At 41.1% G+C, this 22,801-nt stretch overlaps 1 protein-coding gene across 5 annotated transcripts in view; it reads left to right on the forward strand.

The window, feature by feature from the left end:
• Positions 1-22,801, forward strand: part of SATB2 (SATB homeobox 2) — a 131,518-nt gene that overhangs the window by 68,985 nt on the left and 39,732 nt on the right. For all 5 annotated transcript variants that reach the window (XM_030277768.4, XM_030277766.4, XM_072932406.1 and 2 more), the window contains 2 exons: positions 9,629-10,101; positions 21,000-21,212. In XM_030277768.4, the coding sequence (XP_030133628.1) occupies positions 9,629-10,101; positions 21,000-21,212 (686 nt within the window). The remainder of the gene's footprint in view (positions 1-9,628; positions 10,102-20,999; positions 21,213-22,801) is intronic.

Below are 22,801 nucleotides of genomic sequence, written 5' to 3' on the forward strand. Positions count from 1 at the left end.
TTTTCCTTTCTCATAGAAATAAATAAACAGTAAATTAATTATACTTTCTGGAAGATCAAAGTAATTACAACCAAAGACAGAAATAAAAAGTTCTCTGGAAAAAAAAAAAAAGAAAAAAAAGAAAAGCATCAGGTTGCTGAGTGCATAGTTGATGTTTAAATAATATAAGAAAGTGAACAATCAATAATTTGATATCATTAGCAACAGATGTAAAAGCTGTACACACATGGAATTATATCAAATCTCAAGTAAACATTCTCAGTGTGCATTCTGTTGAACTCACCGAAAAGACAGCAAAACTACTTATGTTCATAATTCTAAAAAAGTTTTCAGCTCAGCATGACAATTTTGCCTTGTGTCAGATGATGCTAGAATAAAATTCTGCTTTAATTTTTTTTTCTCCCACCCTGGCCCATCCCCTTAAGATTTTAAGACGTTCACAGTTTACTCAGCAGCATGAGAGTTAGTGTGCAGCCAGATTTGGGAATTTACAGGTAAGAGGATAGAGGCTTCTTGTCTCCTTCTGGCCCTGGGTTTGCCACTTGGGATGCACGTGAAGCTGGGAGGGAGATTATAATGGGATGTCCACTCTTTGCAGTCTCTCTGGGATACACGTATATATTTGAAGGAGAGCTTATATTAAAACAGTTGGAATCCAATGTGTGCAGTGGTCGGGAAACAAAAGGCTTAACAGTTCTACTGTGGACTTTTTGGCCTCATGGGTGTCTGTAATCACTTGAGGTGGTAATTAAGCTATTTAGTATGTTTTGTAATTTTGTTCAAAATATGCACCATGAATTAAGCTAAGATTACTGTGTGAAGCCTCTTTTCCCCTTTTTTATTTAATTCTTTCTTTTTTTCCTTGAGGAATGCAAGGCCTTTTAGTACAAATTTGCGCATACATGACAAGGCTTAACTATGTTTAAACCTGTCCCAATGAAGAATCAGATATTCCCCTTTTTTACTAAAGAATACATACTAATAAATGACAATTGTAGACCAATGGCTTATTCCAGTAGTCCTCAAGCTGCCTTTCTCCTGGCTGGTCCCACACAGATGCCTTTCTCAGTCTGAGAAATGCTTGTCTGATTTCTCTAAAAGCTGAAATTGCTGAAGCTGGGAGAAGGCATTTAACATTGTTGAAATGCAGGATTTTAATAATTGCTTGAAAGGTTTGCATTGATTTGAAATTTGATTAACAAGTAGATACAGGAAAACAAACAACACTTTGTTACTAACTATATACATGTATGTATATAGGTATGTATGGAGAGAGGTATTTCAGAATTTAGCCATGCAATTCAGGTAATTGTCAAGGGATCAATCGACTCATACCAGTTACCTACTTGTGTCCCAGTGTTTTGGGTTCATAGCATTTAGAATATTTTTTAGCTCTCTTTCTCAATAGATATTTCACTTCAAAGTGTCATGCTTTCTATTTTTATCAGAAGGACTATCACTGTATCACAATTCTTTCACAACTGAAAATCTTAACTGGTGTGAATATTTTCTTTTTGCCTGATGACACAACTTAGCTCAGTGGGAGGAAGTTAGGAAGGCAGAGGGAAGAAATAAATACATAGTGGACTTAAAAATAAAAAGACATACTTTTTTTGTCTGCGTATGAAGAACACGTCATCTTTGCTCCTGCCATCAGTGTCTGTCAAAATATAGCTTTCTGTGGATGTGAGTTTTGAGACTGTGGCTGTCTCAAAGTTCTTGTGGAATGATGAGGCTTTTCAGTTTAAAGGAGGAGGCCTCAATTATTTGTGTTTCAACATATCAAGAATGTAAGAAAAAGCTTTCATAGCTTCCTTAAATTGAGAATCTGCTTTGGCTCCTCTTTGATTTTTCTGATATTACTGATTTCTTGTTTATGTGCTCTTTTATTCTTGAAAGTTTGTTTGCTTACTTCCAATAATGGATAGACTGAGCAATCTGTTTCTCTTTTATTGTGTTCCTAGAGGCCAATGTAGGTTCAGAGAGGTTAGAAACATGACTCAGAGGGGCTCCCAGCTTTCTTGTTTCCAGGCTGAAAAACTGAGGATTGCAGCACAGTGATAATACCTAGGGAAAACTGTCATTATGTGCTTTGCAGAAGAGTTTTTAATTGTTCCTCTGAAGCAGATGTTGTAGAAGCCTCATGAAAAGGCACACCAGATCTTTCCCAAACAGTGTTTCTGACTTCGAAAATACCCTCTTTACTGATACATGCATGTGTATTTACCTCTCTCTATGTAAGTAGAGGGGTTTATATATATATAATGTATTTATATACATATATCTTGACCTTTTGCAGGAATGTTAAGTTTCTAGAGGAAGTACATTTCATATCTTGCTTGAATATTAGTTATGACTCTGACACTAAAGCATTTAGGGTCCGCTGTGGGGCTCTTGACATTACTGTAACTTCTCCTTTACTTACTTTTGCACTCCTTACTGTATATTAATTTCATTAAAAACAGGACTTTCCTCACTTTCTTAAATAAGAAGGGAGGAAAATAACATCAATCACAGCAAACTTGTCAGCATCTAGGTAACATACATGACCTGAAGATCATCTCTTGACTCAAGGACATCCTCTTAGTCAGTGGCCTGCTCTGCTATTTTATGAGGAGACTTGTTCATCAGTTGTCACTAATAGTGAAGAAAAAGTGGTCTCTCTCTTTAAATATAAGTTAAACATGTCAAGATTCAGCAAGAATTATAGACCTTTGACTGCTGTTTTCCCCACCCACATTAGCATTTTGCACTTCAGCATTGTCTGTGATGTTAAGCGCCAGTTTGGGGGATTTGTACATGTGTATTGTTAAAAACCAATTTAGCTGGTGCCGTGTGTTCCAGGGGTGTATGAGTTGTGGCCCTCTTGGCTGTTCCTCTCTGTAAAGAGAATAAGGCACACCCTTTGTTTTTTTGTGGTTTTTTTTTGGTTTGTTTTTTGTTTTTTTTTTTTTTTTTAATTTTTATTAAGAGTAATTTTTATCTAAGATAAATACATATATGAATCTCAGATTTGCAGAATGTCTTCTCTGACTTTGTGGCTGTTTTGGGGCAGTGGCTGTCACTGCTCACAGTGCCTGTGCTGTGGCAGAGGATACGTGAGATTTGCTGAGTGGCACCTCCTGTGCCTGTGTGTGGCTGGAGCTGCAGCCAGTGCTGCTTTAGGCAACATAGGCCACACAGTAAAGATTGGGAACCCTTCTGTGGAGAAGCTGTCCAGCCACTTGTCCCATGTCTTGCTCAAATTATGTCACTGAACTTTTTTTCAAAAATGTCTCCTGTTCCAATACTGTACTTTTCTCAGTGAGGACCAGTTGTGTGCTGCAGCTGGGACTTCTGCCCTTCTGAATTCTTGGTAAAGAATTATCATCTTCATTTTCTAGAAATAAAGCATTTTTTTGTTTTAGACTTCGGAATCTCAAAATTAATTTTGTTTCATATTTTAAAAAATGGTGTCCTGCCAAATAGTGATGTGTTAGCTCAGAAGAAAAGTTATTTTTACAAAATAAGCATTAGTGGAGATTAGTTTGTAACAGGAGGATAGCTTGAAGCTTAGGTACAGGCATAAGCTTTCCTATGTGAAAAGCTGCAAAGTGTCTCTGTGATCCCATGTATTTCATAGAATATGTAATTGCAAGAGCAGAATGGCATTCTGTTCTCTTGAAATATATGAAGAGTTTGTAACTGACTTAATGATGTTTGTGTTCTGTCTCCCTCCCTTCACCATCTCTGATGCTGTGAATCAGGAGTACACACATATGTATTTCCCAGAGGGATTGCCCAATTGCCTGGCTCATCTAGGAGGTTTGTACCTCTCACAAAAGATTGGGTCTACTGTTACAATAGTTTGACAGGAAAGGAGATACTTTTATATCAGATGATAACATCAGTCCATCTAAACCAGTACTGCCTGTGTTTCTGTCAGACAGTTCTAACTAATGATTCCACTGCTTCTCCTTTTCCATTTCACCTGACCAGTATTCATGGGTTAGAGCAGGTGGTCTTTTGTCAAACAGTGTTAACATGATTAGGAAGAACTGAATTCATACTCCTCGTGCCTCTTGAACCTATACACAAACCCAAAAATAAAATAAATCTAAAAATTACAATGCTTGTCTTCTGACAGGCATCTTTGGAAGCAGTGCAGTCCAGGGGCAGCCCTTGTAAAGAATATGACTTCCTATCCTTAAGCACTGGCAGAAGACATTTTAGCATCCCTGTGTTCCAAGGGATGACTTAGAGCTAGTCTTGAGTCTAAGAGGTGAGAAGGTCAGCGGCACAAAGAGACTCAGCAATGTTCGTACACTCAGCTTATTTTACCTCAGATTGGTGATTGGTGGTTAAAGGCCCACTTTTAATGATGATTCTAAGTAAAAAAAAAAAAGTGATTTGTGCTTTGGTGGGAACTGAATGGTTTGCAACTCAACAAAGAACAGACAATGGCCTTTCCTGTCTGTTTTCCATTAGGCTTGGATAAAGGCCTTTGCTACCCACAGCCAGCGGCCAAACAATTTCTGTATGTGCTCTATAGCTATTTTGAGGTTCTGTGCTGTCCTGCAGGAGCAGGGAGAGAAGTTCTAAAAGTTACAGCTTCTTGTCCTATCTGCCTCTCTGGTCAACCTGCTTTTCCTCCAGTCCTGAGTGCAGGAACAAGTGGCCTAGGCAGAGATCAGGCACTGAAGCCAGTGAATGACTGTGGGTAAATACAAAGATTAGATGCTGACTGAAAATGAGACTCCTCAGATCAGCCCTTTGCACTGAAGTGGTTAAGTGGGCTGTGATTAAAAGAAATAAGTAATTATCCCAATTACAGATAAAAGATACGGAATTACCACTTTAAAAGCACCTCCTGTGCTCTGGAGTGGTTCTGTTATTTACAAAGTGGTAGCTCATAATTATGTAGCAGAAGGAAGAGGGCACCCTCTGGGTATAGTGCAGCAGCCCTGTCTCTCCAAGGTGGAGCTGATGCTGTGCTTTGTCCTCCAGGCATGGCTCCAAAGTTCAAGTCTTGGTCCAATGAGCAGGATGGTGCTAAGCCAGGCGAAATTGTGGGAATCTTTCTGTCTCAAGCTTAGTGCAGGGTATACCAGAGTTCACAGAGCTCTCCCAGCTTGGCCATGACCACTGCTAGAAATGGCTTTTATGATCACCAGGTTTTAAATAATAAATAAAACAAAGAAGCAGACTGAAGCACTGGAGAACAGCCTTGGGTGGTGACATCCTGTCACAATTGAAGCATGGCAATTCTGCTGGCTAGTAACTTATTACAAAACGTTTCTTTACCAGCTTCTTCTTACTCTGGGGCAAAGGGCCTGTGTGCCTGTGGGACTGAAAAGTTCCGGACACGCTGGGTCATGGACGCTGGCGGCTCCTCTGTGTCCCCGCTTGCAATGCAGTGCTGGGAGATGTGTTACACTCTTGCTCTCCCTGCTGCATCCCTTATTGTGCATCGGAATTTGGTTTCCAGTGCTGTCAGTCAATTCAGTGCCACGCATAAGCCCTAAACGCCCCACGGGCTGTTTGTCAGAATGTTCCTATTAACAACTCAGTGCAAATAAAGTGTGAGGGGAAGGGAAGGTGGAGAAATAAATCTTATTTTAAATCTTTTGAGCTGGTTTTATTTTAAATGGAAAGTTGCATGCAGACCACCCCAAGCTATTGTGCTGTGGTCTGTGTCAGCTGCTTGACTGTGCAAGGAAGATTGGGCTAGAGGTTAAGAGCATCACACAGGGGAAGGGTGCACTGAATTCCTTTTGTGCCGAATCCAGGAAGTTTTAACTCAGTATGGAGTTGAAATACATTGACACACATGGTAATCATTATAGGATGAGAACGGAATATTCAAATACAATAATTTGCTGCTCCCATTATGGGGATTATGTTGGTTTCTGAGTCTTGTAGAGGTAGTGACATATTGTAGGGACGTATAGAACAATGAAGGGCAGATGCTATTCTAGAGCACTATTGGGGCTAATTGCTGAGCTTAGCACAGTACCTGTTGTCCAGACACAAGTCTCTGCCTGCCTAGTGATGGGCTTCAGAAGAGTGGGTGGCTCTGCAATATGACAGTGCTGTTGTACTTGGTTTAAATGAGCTCTTCAAGCAAAGAACTGCAGAATGGTATACCAAGTGAGCGATGCAGAGAGAAAATGAAAACACTGCAGTGTCTTTTGCTGTGGTCACACCACAGATGGAAGTAGGTAACAGCCTTCTGAACCAGCTTTTATTTAACTACCACAGGCACTGCTAGCAGAAGTAGTTTATCAGCAGTACTTGAATGTAGACAGCACATATCCATGAAACCCCTTCCTTCCCAGTGTAAGGTTCTGCTGCACTGTCCTCAGATATTTATATTCCAATCAGTACAGCTTTATATTCCAATCAGTACAGGACTACAAGAGCTCTGAAGGTATCCCCAGTTTGAGTAGAGCAATTGCAAACAAGGGAAAGACTGTAATCAGGTATGAATGTGGAAAACGGAGGATGCAAAGGCAAAAGCCTTGATCAGGAAGATCTAAGGCAAAATGCTGGTGGCATTATCTAAGGTAAATACATATATGCATCTCAGCTTTGCAGAATGTCTTCCCTGGCTTTGAGGCTGTTTTGGGGCAGTGGCTCTCACTGCTCACAGTGCCTGTGGCAGAGGATACGTGAGATTTGCTGAGTGGCAAATCTCAAAAGAAGCTTTGTGGCTCCTGTATCTCTTTCTTCTTAGAGCACTGCTGGCAAGCTGGCCTGTGTCTCAGGACAGTGCCAGTCTCCATCTCCAGACTCTCTCAGTCTTGATCCTGTTCAACCCTGCAGATTTGGTAACCAATCCATAGTTACCAAAGAACAAAAGGGAATCAGATATGGGCAATGTGTTAGAGAAGGAAAGAATCTTGAGGAGTTGAGTAATGCACATTTTTTCCATCCAGCGTAACTGCTAATGGTAACCTTTTATTACTAAAGTGGTCAAAGTGACTAGAATCTGGTTTGTTTATAGGGAGTACTTGCATGGCTGTGTAGTCTAATGTGATCAAAAAGGAAACTGATAATAAGGGAAAAATACCTATGGAAGTAAGTCAGGTGATGTTTCTGTGTAATTCCAAGTAGCACTGCAAACATTAACAGCCTGGCAGGCTTTTCATCTTAAACTTTATTTTTATAGGGGTTTATAACTTGGCATTGAAGTCAAGAGTGGGTGGAAACTTGGCAAATGTGGTTCAGCCCAGAAAGTGAATGTTATTTATATTTATTTCTCACCAAGTTTTCAAAAACACTTGGTTACTGTTTTTATGTTCTAACAAGTAATAATTTGTTGGTTTCAGTGACTTATTCTCTGTGTGCTCCTCAAACTACAAATAGTTCAGAACTTTTTCAGCTCTTCTGAAACTCCTAGCGGAAGGACTCTTTATTTTTAGGGTTATCAGTGATGTAGCAGGATGCTCCAAGTATTTCATTATACTGAGCAACAGCTTTATTCTGCTTACACCTGCCAGGTAGCTATTGTACCTTTGCAATAACTGCATTTGGCTAGCAACAATGTGTATTTAATGGCATTACTCAGGTGCAGACTTAGTGCAGAGAGGCTGAGGAGGCGATCGTATGGCCATGTTGGCTCTGAATCATCTGTGTTGCAGAATGTGCTCTGAGGCTGTGACAAAGCAGCCCCTCCTCACTCCCCTGCCTACACCTCTTTATTGGTTATGGGTCCATCCGTGGACTTGGCACTACTCCTGTTGCATATTTCACATTGATTTTGTGTGGTGTAGAGCTTTCTGCTCCTCATTTCAGGGAGGCCTACTGACGTAATGAGGAGCAGCTTTTGAATAGGGATTTTTAGTATTTTCAGCAAGATGAAATAATGCAGTATGTATCTGACAGCCTGTGAGTAACACAGAAAAGTGGTCATTTGCTGACAATAATATTTGTGTATCACACATTTTGCATTGCCTTTCATAGTTGAAATACAAGTAAAGACTTACTTAGAAATTCCGTCGGCTTGAAACATTAGGTTGTGTGGAAAAGTTGAATTAATAATTTTCTTAAAAATTAATTTTTATTTTGATTTTTAAAAAACAATTATTCAGTAGAAGGCTAAAGATGATACAGAATTTTCCTTTTAAAGGATGGGAAGAGAGAGTTAAAAGTTCTTATAAGGAAATTCTGGGTATTAATTCACCGAGTTGTAAAATTCCATACTTGTGATATTCCAGAGTGACAGTTCTAAAAAATAGTAACTGTGTGTATGTATGTGTTCAGGGCATAACCCTCTCCGCCTTATATTAACTCTGGAAGGTGAAAAGTGCTGTCTTTTTATTTAGAAGAAAAGAGAGCAAGTCATCAGTAGGCTGTCATTCTGAGTATAAAGCTTCAAAGCTTTATATAGATTAGGTTTTTAAAAACAGTTCCAAACCTCATACAGTTGTTAATCATTACACAAGTTATAACAGTATTTTGACCTTTCTGAAATAAATCCTATCTTGTTATTTGCTGAGACCAATACAGGGATGAGGTAGTGGTTTTCTATGATATGTTTCTAAACACTTATATATGAGATCAATATAAAAATGCCTATTTAAATTACACATAGGGAAGCTTATGGAATCTGCAACTTACTGTAAAATGACTTCTGATTGCTTAAAATTATCTAGGTAGGAGTTATATTTATGCACTTGCTAAACTTCATTTCCTATTTCAAATGGTGCTTTTAGAGAAAATTTAATTTTGTAATATGTGTGTTTAGTTTTGCAGTTACCTGAAAAAATACTGTGATATTGCTGACATAAGATATTTAACAAGGACAATGCACATCAGTATATGAAACTAGAGTATATGCATTTAGTGTGTACTGTTTGATTTTTTTGTAACATGATCTCACTTAGAGATCACTGTTGTGCTACACAAAGCTTTTTTGAAGACAGTGAAGGCACTTTGTTTCAGGTGGGCATTTGTGCAAAATGCTTTAAAGTTTCTGGACAAACTCATGGCAATGAGGCTTTGGCTATAGGAACCATAGCTTCAAACTTTTTTCATGTGTGAATTTCGCTGTTTTGTAATATGCTTTCATACAACCAACATGAGTCTGCTGTGGTGCACCTGGGTGAGCTGATTGTACCAGAAAGGTTTATCCACACACAGTGCGAGGCAGAGTTTATGTGGAAAAGATAATACTTGCCAAATCTGTAATGAGAAGCAGTGCCATGAGCTGCACAGGGAATGGCCTTGTTTCCATTAGATTTGCATGAGTCGATACCAATTTGAATTTCTTTCTTTACCTCAATGCCAGTGATTCTGAAACACTGACCACTTTAAAAGGTTAATCAATTTGCTGTGATGGATTCAAATGTTAGTAACAGTATAAATGGAAGTGTCCAAGCTTTTTTCCTTAGGAAAGGAGGCTGGGGAGGATACCTGCTGTTGGTTTATAAGGAGTCTTCATGGATGAAGCCTGGGAAGTCCAAAAGAATTATTATGAATTATTCTTGTTGCTTTTGCTTTGTGTTTCTTTTGCTTATGTTTCTGTGATACTTCTGTGTAGACTTACAAATTAAAGCAGGTGCTGTTGTGTGCAGTCACCTGCAATATAATCTTTGCCCTAAGTGCAAACTGAAATGACAGCAAGCTAATTTTTCTCTTTTAACAGTGGAAAGAGTGGAAAGAGAAAACCTTTCAGACTATTGTGTTCTTGGTCAACGTCCCATGCACTTACCAAATATCAACCAGCTGGCAACTTTGGGAAAATCTAATGAACAATCTCCTCATGGCCAAATTCACCACAGTACTCCAATCCGAAACCAAGTGCCAACGATGCAAACCATGATAAACCCTGGGCTCCTGTCTCCTCAGCTCAGTCCACAACTGGTGAGGCAGCAGATAGCGATGGCCCATCTGATAAACCAGCAGATTGCTGTCAGCCGACTCTTGGCTCACCAGCACCCACAGGCTATCAACCAGCAGTTCTTGAATCATCCACCCATCCCTAGAGCTGTCAAACCAGAGCCATCAAATTCATCGGTGGAAGTCTCTCCAGATATTTACCAGCAAGTCAGAGATGAGCTGAAGAGAGCCAGTGTGTCTCAAGCTGTCTTTGCAAGAGTAGCATTCAACCGCACACAGGTATCAATTTCTATTCTGTAACCAAGAAGGGGCAAAGATGTGGCTCTTGTGGGGCTGTATGGTTGTGGCAGGTCAGAGCAGGGGGCAAGCCATAGAAACAGGTCAAACCACTCTGAGTCTTTTCTCCAGTCTCTTTGTCAGTTTTGAACAAGGCTGTTTCTTCCAGGAGCAGCTGGTTGTTTGCATTTGGCCACTCCTGCACCATTACCTGAGCTTTGTTCTCTAGCAGTCATTCTGCTCATGGGAGTTCTTCCCTGAGCTCCTCTCTGTGGTTATAAACTTCCACATTTGTCCCTGCCTGATTGCCAAGAAGAGGTAATAAGAGACTGAGAGTCAGAGGTGTTTTTGGGATTCCTTCTGATGCTTCCTCATTCCTTCCTGGGGTACAACTGATGCCACAACTAGTGCCAGAGGCTCCTCCCACAAGAAATGTGTAAGGCAAGTGTGCTGGGAAAAGTGTCTGCCTTCTGTAGCAGACTGTGTTTGCTTTCATACATCTGACACAGGTTTTCTCGCTCACCTACTGAATTTCAGATGTTGAAATGATTGCATGGATAGTATCAGTTTAAGCCTGGCACCTGGAGTACCCAGGGTGAATGTGTGCTTGGAAAGATGGGCCATTTACATTTATCCTGCAGGATACAACATGTGATCTCTCAGTTGTGATACTCTGTAACAAGACTTAAGAAATGGAAAGTGGCTTTAATATTCAGTATTAGTTATGAATTCCTTTTGTGTAGCTGGAGTTTTTATTTGCAGTAAAATTCACCAGCGAGAGCAGAAAAGGGGAGAGTATATCTTTAGGAGGCCTGTCCCCTGCCCCATACAGTGCCTTCGTCTGTTCTGCTGGATTAATGATTTTCTTTGGCACTGCCATTTTGGAAATGCCATGTTATGAGGGAACTAATTAAAGTATGGAGTACCTTTTATTACTTCCTTCTTCCATTAAATTCATAAGATGGCTGCACTCAGAAAAAAACACTTGAGTTCTGGGATTAGCCTTGAGGATATCAAATGAAAACTACATAGGAATGTATGAGTTAAAAATGCTCTCTTTAAATGCTGCTTTTAATTTGGAAAAGCTTTTCATCCCTCTGGGATCATAACCTGTTGTATATAAAGCCTGGTATAATCAAGGTGGATGGTATTGACAGGATGACATATTCTGAACTGGAGCGAGAGGTCAGCAATAATATTGCCAGTGAGGGTTTTGTCACTGTCAAGGAACGTGAAGCTCTCCTTTAGCCACACTGGGAGATCTGGGCTGGTAATGCCCAAGTCTGCCATTAAATCAGAGGCTCATTCCCCAACAAGAAAGATACTACCTGCTTCTTAGCCCTCCATCATAAGTAATACAATGTATTACTGATTCCAGAACAGGCAAGTCTTACAGCATCCATAAAAGATTTGCTCATCTCACAACAGTGTTTTGTTAGTCAACAGTGCCCTAATACAGAAGACCAGTGGTCTTACATACATGCATCATGTCCCCAGGAGCCATCACCGTAGTGAGAGTGTCAATACACACTTACGTTTCCTTGTCCTCAGCTGGTAATTCCAACTCAAATCAAGCTCCCCTCTCATTAGGGACTGTTCAGGGTATTAAGAAGAGGGGCTCAGGCAGTCAATATTGCACTGCACAATAGAAGGTGTGAGATATTCCCACACATCTGTGGTGGAGAAGCAAACTCTGTAAAAGGCACTTGGAGTGGAAATTCAAGTTTACTCTCAGCTCCTTGCAACCCCCTGCTGCTTCCAAGGTACAGAGAGGCGTGTGTTTCTCTCTGGAAAGCTTTGGGTTTGTTGCATTTTACGGAAGTGCCAGCATTGGAAACTGGAGGTCTGTTGTTTCTCCTGATGGTACCAAATAATAGATGCTGTGTGCCAGCCAGCTAATAATGGCATTAATCACTGCATTATGGGCCACTGCTTAATCTTTCTTCATGGTAGCTCTGTGGTGCACATTAGCCTATAATTAAGTATAGCTTCATGAAATATGTACTGTGAGGCTTGTTTAATAGATAAACTATTCTCTAATTTATTTTAAAGTCCAATGACCTACATACTCAATGCTGAAAAGCCCCTTCTTACTAACATTATTTCTCCCCTGAGACTTTCCATCTCAGCAAATCTGTTAAATGAAGTAGAGGAAGCTTTGATCCAAACTAGGCTAAATCCATCGGAACAAGTGGCTGACACTTGTATGTGTGCATGTGTGTGTGGGAGGGAGAACGTGAGGAGGGTCAGAAGATGAAGAGATGAAATTGTATGGTTTGTGAAACATCCAAATCTTCCTCTTGAAGTTGGAAATACGTAAATGAAGACAGCGATATTTACTTATACCTGTGGCCACGTTGTCTACACACTTGAAAACAAAGCACTCCAGGCTGTGTGACAAGTTCTGTACACTTCCTGCATACACAGACTGTAGAGGGTGGGGAGGTTTTAGTGCACAGAGGGAGCTGACATCCTCCTTGGTCCCAAAGAGTGAAGTGAAGTCAAAAGTAGGTCCCATGCGGGCTGGAGTTCTCAAAAAATGCCTGCCTGTCTGAAGCCTGCATTGTCTTTACATCAGGATGACTTCTAGGTGATGGGTGGCCCCTGAAAGCATACGTTGGCCAGTGGAGATGCTCTGAAATGGGAGGCAGGACAAGGGGGCCTGATGGCCAAGGCTGTGAACTTCTTCCTGAAGGAGAATACGCACATAGAGTTTGGCCCATCTTCGGAGCAGAGTCCTTGTACCATCCCGCAGTTTATTGTTTCCTAATATAGCATTCAGATTGCAACCAAAAGGTTATAATGACCAGAGTGTGCTTATTGCAGGTTGTAATATTTTGATAAATCGGTAGGTGATGTTTCTTACAGGAAAAAGTAGGACTAAGAGAACGATTTTAAAGGAAATGTATTAAAATGCACCTTGTGCTTTGCTGGGGAGCTTTTCAGCATATCGGGAGGGGCTGAAGTGATGCCACTCTTCAAAATGCAAACTGGAAAATAGGTAATTTGAATCCTGTTCTGCATAAAGAAAATGAACATATTATTCTTGTCCTCGTTTGCTCAGCATTCCTCTTTGCTGCAGGCTCTTGGAGCTGTAGTCAGGACAGTTTATTGGTCTCTTTGTAATGAGTCCAGACAATTCGAATCCCTTGGTCAGTGAACCGCTGCTCTCCTTGGGAGTGCCCAGTGGACTGCAAAGACTACAGACTGAAGGAGTGTTTCAGTTTGTATCTTTCTTTTTTTTCAAGCTGCTTCTTTTTTGCCAATGTTGTGATACAATAGCCAAAACTAGTAAAATGTTTGGGCGAGTGGCCAGTGCTTGTTTAACTGAACAGCCTCCAAAACTGGAAATATCCTTGAATCTGAGGCTTTTTAAATCAAGTCATTGTGGGGCCAGATACCAAGAGATCTGGATAAAAACACCATCATGTTCAGGCTGCTTGTAACTTTCTTCCCAAAGAGCACTGCTCCCTCCTTCCTGCCCTGTGTAGCTCCACGTGGGAGTGTTGGCTTCCCAGCCTGCAGATGGGAAAACCGCACACACCCAGCTCAGCTCCTGCCTGGGTAGCTGGTGCCAGCCTCTTCTCTTTGGATTAAAGGAAGTAACAGCCTGAGGAGGAGGAAACTGCACCAGCTTCATGTGCAATGAAGTTTATCATGAAATAAGCTGTACTGATCCTCCTTGGTCAAGGGATTTGGTCACACCTTGGCTGCAGGTGTGGATTGATGCTGGGTGCTGTCCTAACTTCTGGTGCATCTGCAGGCAAGTCCAGGGTTCTGCAGTGAGGAAGAGGGAAATAACACTTGTTGGCATATAAAGGTGGCACTGGTCACCTACAAGAGGGTTTGGGGGCTCTGACAGCAGGAGTGTGGTTGCTAAGGAAATAAGGTCGTGAGTTGTGACTCCTTCTTTTAATTCTGCTTTTTTTGGCAAATTTCCCCCAAAAAGAAGTGGGCTTAGAAAAGAGTGCTCTACAAGGCATTAAGATCTGAAATATGGTTTGTTGAAATAACTGACTCTTCCACCTCTATTTGCTTGTGAGACAAATCCTGGACAGAATTCCTTTTGCAAATAATTTTCCCTTTAACTCAAATGAGAGGAACACAAGAAGCTTTAATTCTCTGCCTGGTATCTAGTGAGACAGTCATGCTGCATTCATTGCTATGGTGTCTGCCCCATTGTGCACAGACTTTCAATTAGCCAGGCTTCTGGTTTGGGTTTTTGGGGGGAGTTTTTGTTGGTTTTTACCCTCATAGAAAACTCTCTCTTATAGCATGAAACCCTTTCATGCTGCCTGCTTGTTTTATTCTTGGGTGTAATGTGGCACAAGCAGTGTTCTGTTGTTCTCACAGGAAAGAAGGCAGTCTGTAAGGGAAGTGCTTACTTTAATAAATTGCAGATTTTTGGTACATGGGATATTTGTTCCAACAGTGGGTTTTGCACTGCCCAAAATTTCAGTTTCAATTAACTTAATTGTATTCAATAGGCTGAATGAAAAGATCTTAAGTAGCATGTGAGTCAGGCTTTCAGAATGAGTACTTGTAGGAGGTGGCTGCTGCATGCTTAGCTGATGCACAGGAGTCCTGAGCCTTGGAAGCAAAGGCACAGATCCACAGTATGTACAAGCTTTGTCTTTGCTCATTTTCCAGTATATTTCAGGATAAAGGTCTGACATGCATGTCATATAAATGGTGGCACTTTGTGGCTGCAGGTGGTTGGTCTTTCTCTGCCTCCTTTTCTGCATGCATCCACATTCAGATCCGCATGCACATCCTGTCTTCCCTCATAAAAACAGATACCACAATAAAAAAGAGGCTTTATTAAACTAATGCAATAAAGCCGTTTTCTTTGAGGAGTTAAACACTTCATTTTTAATAATAAAAATCCAATTGTCATTGTTGCACCCTGTATAAGTTTTATTCAAATCAGCCTCTAAATGCTTTGTGCCTAAGCAGCTCTCTCCTGAGATGTATGTATTTTAGCATTAGTTAAATGAGTTTAAGAACAAGGCTCATACTCTGGCTGTAGGCACTGAATCTGAAGATCTAAATGAAGGACTGATGTAATGTGTGCACTGAGGGGTACTGCGTGACCATTCATGGAGAGTTGGTCTCAGTCAGAGTCCTTCAGGTTCTGAGGTTTGTAAAACTGATACAAATGTTGCACCACACATTTTGGCTATTGCAAAAGAAGAGCTGGTCAGGGAACAGGGTACAAAAACACTTTTGCCTGATGGAAACCATGACAGAATGGGCATGAAGGTGCTTGGTTTGGCTAACCACTCAAAATTTTCCACTGGTTATCTAAAGCAATTTTGTTCAGCAAAATTGGACTGGACAAATTGCCAGGATAAGCATTTCTGATAGACTTCCAACTCTTCTGCTTCATATCCTAGCTGGAATTAGGAAGAGATGCAAGGGAATGGAAACAAGTGGTGAGCATTTGAAAATGAACTTGTCCCAAGAAGCCTACAAGTGCTTCATATAGGGGTTCTTGGCAAGTGCTATATACTTAGAGGCAAAGAGAAGTATTTCAGAATTGTTGAATGTATCTGGTTCAGCCCAGAGTACAATACTGAAGGTGATACCTGGAGTAAATGGGGAGAGATGTCATGGTAAAATCCTACCTTGATGTGTGAAAGACACTGTGGGTGGAAATGCTTTATTCCTTAAGGGTTGTGAGAAATCAGTGCTTCTGCTGCAGAGCTCCTGGACTGACCTGCCGTCTCTGGCTTGCAACTGCAAGCAGCAGACAACTCTAAATATAAATGGTCATTTTAGCCTGGCAAAATCAAGTTTGTTGTTGTACACTCAAGGTACAATTACAATGTAGTTTGGAAGAAATGTGTAGCTAACCAGGGCTTCCTTGGGTGCTGCCTCCTGTGCCTTGTGTGCCGAGAGGGTTGGTTGACATCACTGACCTTTAAGATCCAGATGTTGAAATAGAATAAATCTCTACGTTTTCTCATCCTGCTCAGGGTTACATCTAACCCTGATGGAAAGCAGAATAACTTCTCTATTGAGACTTGTCTGTACAAGTGCAGGGCTTAAAAGTACTTGGAACTTTAAGCACTGCAGAAGCAATATTTTTCTGGTATTTCAGCATTTTCTCTGTTGCTCTTGGCCATAGCTGAAGTATGGAGAGGCACAAATAGACTGAAAGTCTGAAAAGGTGTTTATGCTTTTTCAGTCCTTCATATATATAATTTCCTTATACAGAACATATAAACTGAGGTTTAGCACATTAGTTGGGTTTACTTAAATTTTTGCCTTGGCCAGTGTTTTGATTGTCCAAAGCCTATTCTGAACGTCTTTAAAGTTAGTGCCTGGTTTTGTAGTCAAATCGCTTAGGTCAGTAAGGGGGAGAATATGACTTCCATCCAAGTCATTGAACGTGATGTGTGTGAGGCCCTGTCCAGTGCTTGGGAGTGTCCTGCTGCCCCATGGCCCTCAGCATCGAGGACACGAGTGCCTGGGCTGCACTCCAGCAGCACCGCCTCGCCCCATCCCGATTGCTTTTCAGAAGTGCTGGTTGCAAAATTGTCCTGCCTTTGGTCACTGGTCGTGCAGTCTGCTGCCCCACTGAGGTCTCACTGACACCCTTGCCAGGCCTGAGCAGCAGCCCTTTGGGAAGAGGGCACAGAGGCTTTGCTCAGCTTCTGTGTGCTTTGGCCAAGCCTGTGTTTGCCTCAGAGTCTGGTCAGTTGGTCCACTGCATGTTGGAGTCACATGGAATAACGTTCGCTCTACATTGTACTGTATCATCTCGCAGAAGCTGCTTAAAAACAGATTAGGTGCCAGTGAGGTTTGGGTTGTTTGTCCTGGAAATCCTGTAGTTAATAAAAGTAAAAGAAGTTCACAAATGGGGTTTCATAGAAAAAATGCAAAGCAAACCCCTGTGACAGTGACTTTGCTGGCCTGAAGGGACTGCATTTCACCTAGTTTGAAGAAACACAGTCAAAATTACTCCTGCCTTAAATAGATTCAATGACTTTTTTGTTTTGATTGGACATGTGCTTTTTTCTCCACCACAGGTATTATTTTCCTAAAGTCAATTACAGATCCAGTGTGTAATTTTAAAAATAGCGCAAGTTCCAAGGGTAAACCAGGCTCTGCAGAGCCCTTGTCTTAGGGTGATCACACCCCTCATTTGCTAGCACAGCCTGTGTGAACATTAAACTTCATCAGTTGCCTCTTCAGCAGCCGGTTTAAAAATGATGCAGAGGAGTGGAAAAGCAAAGATATTATCAAGCTACATGTCCTAAAATTTATCCTGGGAGCTGTGTTCTGTGTAGATCTGTTTGGCTATTTAAAATCATACTGAGACTTTCTAGTCTCTGAAGATGATCTTTTAGGTTTGCAGAATTGGTTGCTCTGCAAACTGCCAATTTTTTTATTTTTTTATTTTTTAATATGTGAGATGTAAGTAAGTCAGAATGAGCTAATTTAGCCAGTGGAATTTTATAAGAAATCTATGAATGCTGTGAGTTTCCCTCCCTCACCCCCTCCAGTAGAAACATAATTTGCAGAAATGAAAACAGTCTCTGGCTGGCTTTAGGGCTTTCTCAAAAATAGAAACAGTAGGGTTTGTCTGGTTGGGCCAGTTTCCTCACCAAACACCTGGTGTATATCACTTTAAAAAATACATTATGCCTCATTAAATTACAATTAAATGAAATCATGATCATTTGTTTTTCTGGAAGGAAGATGTTTTGCATATTGAAAGCCTAATTTGTTGCAGGTGACAAAAAGGCTGAACAGATTATTTAATATCACTTTATTTTTTTTAATGTTGCTCACTGGTTAGTTTGCGTATTCTTCAGTAGCTCAGAATTATATTATTGTCAACGTTATTGCTCTCAAGACACTTTATTTTATTATCCTCCCCTATCACTCAGCTATCTGCTGCTGCTGTTTACCGCTGTTGTTGTTTATCTTCAGTTGCAGGAGGACACGAGATTTGTCCCTCATGAGTCAGTTTTCTTATTAGCTCTCCTGCTGTTTACATGGTTTCTAAGCTGCCAAAGCACTTAGAGGAGCTGCAGAAAAACCCACTTGGCAGCCAGATTTCCAACCTGTGGGCCTGGAGCAGGGCACGGGGAGCAGGGCTCACCCCTGCCGGCGGCTGCTGTGTCCTGGTGCTGGGGAAGCAGCAAGTCCCCCCTGAAGCAGGTGCCTGCCTTAAAGGGAGAGGCTCCCAGCCTGTGATGGAACACGGTGCTGCAAACACCGCTGCGTCCCTGCAGCATTGCAGGCTGAGAGCCTCGCGGGAGCAGCAGCGCAGGCACCAAATCTACCGCATGAAAAGATGTTTGTGGTGATAAATCAGAGCCTGCAAGCACAAGGGTTGGTATCTCAGGCAGTGAGATACATCTTAGTGCTATGAGCAAGCCACTCATACCTGTGAGCCTCTGATTTACATACAGAGTCAATGACTGCATGGAAAAGTAATTGCTGGCATGCTTTCACGTATGTTTCTGCTCTCCATTTTTGAAATTGGACCATAAATTTAGTGAGGCTAAAATGGGAAGGAGAAAAAAACTCTCTTAGAGTCTGCTCCCCTAGCTTTCAGGTCCCTTTCTTTCATACTAAACTCATTAATTTTTGAAGTTGATTTTTTCATTTAAAAATAAGTTTTATATACATATCACTTCAAAGACACAGGGAATTAGAAATTTAGAGAATCAGTGGAACCAATATTTCCTTTATTTACTGCATTTAAAAAATTCTTCACTGACTTTAGGGGAAATTGTAATAAGGACTTGCATCGGTCCTGGAATCATGCAGGTTGTGGCTTCAAGCTCCTGTATGTACTTTTTTGGTTAACCTCCCCCAGCCTATGAGCCTTTCAAACTTTAGAAAGGTTTTCAAAATGTCCTTTGCTTCTTGGAGAGGTGGTTAAACCCTGAAGAAGAAGCCAGGTACGAGCATGCAGTTATGTTGAGGTCACACAAAATACCAGAGGGCAGCCCAGCACTGCTTGTTCCCAAAGAGCAGACCTTTTTCATGCCAGCTTCTCTCTCGCATCCCACTTCTGAGTGTTGCTAACCATGCTTCCATTCCCAGCTCCAGTCCTTCTGGTGCCCACATTGATCATTGCAGAAAAATGCAACTGGGAGTGTCTCAGCTTGATTATGTAAATGAGGAGCTGAAAAGTGAAGCCTACCTTCAGGTTGTGTGTGGGGCTTGCTTAGAGCACTTGAGGTATAAACTCTGCTGAAGTAGAGGTTTTACATGTGTATTTTAGTGTAGTTGTTGAATAGCAGATAAATGCAGGTACAGGTATGTCATTTGTTGGTCAGATGGTTTTGTCAGGAAGACTGGTAAATAAGGTTAATATACATTAAAAATGTTGGCATTTGGTTACTTGGCCAACTGTATTGATAGTCCTTTTAGCAAGCCTTTTCTAGTAAGTGCTTTTTTGAAGGAGGCTCTCTGATATGGAAGAAAATAAATGAAAACTAAATATTGCAGGGCTTGAGGTATTGTGGTTGCTTTCTAGTAACATTTTTCTGACAAGAAGGGAGTAAGCTGTGCCTGTCCTCGGGAAGCAGCTTGCCTGGGTCACGGCTGTGAAGTAGCTGCAAAGCACTCATGTCAACAGCCACAGCGGGGCCTGCAGGTCCCTGTGCTGCTGAGCTGCTCCTCTCCCAGAGCAGGCCAAGGTGAGCCCTCCCAGCTCCAACTGGGATTTCACACGGCTTCTGTGGCCGGCATTCCTGGGAGCAGCGGTGCAGCCTCTGGGTTGTGACAGGAGGGGAGCAGGAGCAGTGTCAGATGGCTCAGGGAAGCATATTGGCAGAATAGCCTTTTGAAATAATGAACACATAGAATTGCATATTAACGGTAAGGTATCATTTTGATATCATAATGATATTTACATTAAGGTGTTATATTAAGTAGCCTTGATGGACAGAAATGCTCCCTCTCTGCTTCCTTGCATGCCAGTACATTAAACCAGGTATAGTTCAGAAATTTGCTGTTCCTGCTATTTGGAATGAAGTCCCAGTTTGTGAAGTGTCGGACGGGGTGCCTGTGTGAAGCTGGTGGCACATGCTGTGTCCTTGGTGCTTTCTGTAGGCCCTGATCCAGATTTGTGTGCTGTGCCTTTAACTTTTAGATAATCTGTGGAACTATTGAGTGCGAGTGTGTACTCTTACACATAAATTTAATCCCATCATTAGATTTAAGCCTCTTTTAATGACATTTTCACCTCTCCAATTCTTTTATTTTTTACTGTTTATTTGTTAGAAATGCTGCATAATGGCTTTTGTAAGAACTAGATTAATATGGTGTTCATTCACAGTTGCAATGTGAAGCCCATGGTATTTTAAAATGAGGCAGGAAAGAATGGGTTAAATCCCTAAAGCTAGATTCTAAGGGTTTATTATTGCTTCATTTTTCTCCTTTCGGAAATGACTGTCCAAACTGAAATGAGCGGACTGTAACATCAAAACCCAGCCAAACATTTTTCTTTATAAACCTCCTGCACTGTTTAAATGTCGAAACTAAATTTACCAACCTTGGCAGATTTGTCAAAGATGAACAGGATTGCCAAGCGTTCCCATTTTCAAGTAAAAAGAGAGAGAATCTAACAGCTCCTAAAATATTTGCAGCAAGCACCTGGTGATAAATGCAATTTCTTCTAACCAGTGCACCTACCTTCCTATCCAGCATCTACATACTCAGAAGCTTATTACTGTGCCGGAATAGGACAGTCCCAAAATAAACCCCAGCCCCCAGAAGACAAACACTTTCCTACAAAATATCCCCTCAGGGAGAGCCCATGAGATTCTGATGTAGTTTCTCAGTATTGCAACCCAGCTGGTTAAACTAAAGAAATTTTTAAAAACCAAAGAAACTCATCACGCATGACTGGCTTTTTTTTTTTTTTAAACCAGGGTTTGTTGTCAGAGATCCTGCGTAAAGAAGAAGACCCTAGGACAGCTTCCCAGTCCCTCCTGGTAAACTTACGGGCAATGCAGAATTTCCTCAACTTGCCTGACTCGGAGCGGGATCGTATATATCAGGATGAGAGAGAGAGAAGTATGAACCCAAACGTGAGCATGGTGTCTTCAGCTGCCAGTAGCCCAAGCTCCTCCAGAACACCCCAGGTAAGATGCAATCCCTTGCTACCTGTTTTTTTTCCAGATAATTCCAGGAAAGGAGTTTCTTTCCACCCTACCCCTGTTTGTTGCTCCCCTTGCCCAGATGAGTTGTGGAAAATATTTTGTAAGGTTTTGGAGTGGCCGTTAAGAGACATTTAGTGGATGTCAGCAAGATACAGTGATGATCATTCTACCTTTAATCAATGCCATAAGGCAGAAGAGTATGTAATGTTAGTGCCTGAAAGAGTGCATGTGGGCATTACATACAGGCTGTTGATATATGCTCACTAAATGGCTGTTGTAGAATATATTATGGAAGGACAGTGTATGTAGCTTTTTACCTGTGTTCATTACATTCTTCAGAGCACAGGGAATTTCTGGGCTTCTGGTTCGTCATATATGTTGCCATAAAAGTGTTTAGTGATCAGAGGTTGATGGTGCATTAGATAGATGCTGTTAGAAAATACTGTGCTCCATATTTTGCATAGGAAATCACAGTCCTTGTGTTAGAGGTTTTTACAAGTAAATGTTTGAGATACAGAAAGTGGAGATGGACAGCGTGCTGGGAAGGAAGATGATGCTTACAGCTCCCAAGCAGCTGTTATCTCATTCACTTAACTGCATGTGTTTATTAACGTGCTGTTGCTGCCCACTCTTCCCTGAGTAGGTTGTTCTTTGCACTAAGAAAGAGCATCCACAATAGACATGCCCTCCCTTGTACCAGGCTGATGCAGTCCCACATGTGTATTCTGCAAAGTGAGGGTGCTTGCACAGGGCTGCTGATGAATTCCTGCCATGACATTTGCCTGACTTGAGTCTGAACTTTCTAACAGTACAGACGTGATGTGTCAGTTCTAGCACTTTACTGATCTTTAGTAAATGGGCCTATGTAATCCTTCTAATAATATCAGTGATCACTTCTCATTGAATTCTGTAGTCACAGCTGCTAAAAGTAAGTAAGCAAGCACTGTTGGGGAAGTGAAGTTTTACATTCAAACTGAACATCCTTAGAGAAGGTCTGTTGATTTTGTAGAAACTGTTGAGGTTGTTCAGTTTAACCCAGACATGTAGGTGCACTTCACCGAATATGTGATGTAAAGAACTGTTTTCACTGAAAGCAAGCTTATCCTGCCAAACCAAATTTGACACTGAATTTTCATTACACGGGAAACTCATCGTATCCTTATCTTTTTTAGGTACCTTTAGGTGAAAATAAAAATACATAGGGATTTTAATAGTGGGTACACTATTTTACTATTTAAGTAGTGTAGCCACTTTCTGCATTGGTATTGATTCATTAAAGAATTAGCTTACTCCTGCTTACATTTATTGCAATAGGTTTTGTACTATAATCAAGCACTGAAATGAAATTGAGAGTTTAGATGCAATCTGGTGAGAAAAAAAATTGGATCTCTTGCCCCATTGCATTCCTGTGCTGAAATATGTCATTTTCCTGTGCTCTAGCCACAGCTAGAACATGATTTAAAAGAATGGAATTTTTTGCCTGCCTTTGTAAGAGCTAAATGTTGTTAGAAAACTGTAGTCTAGAAGTATAAACCATCACATATTTGCCTTATTTCAGCTTGAAGAGTCCA

The sequence above is a fragment of the Taeniopygia guttata genome, chromosome 7 (genome assembly GCF_048771995.1).
Source record: "Taeniopygia guttata chromosome 7, bTaeGut7.mat, whole genome shotgun sequence".
NCBI classification, from domain to species: Eukaryota; Metazoa; Chordata; class Aves; order Passeriformes; family Estrildidae; genus Taeniopygia; species Taeniopygia guttata.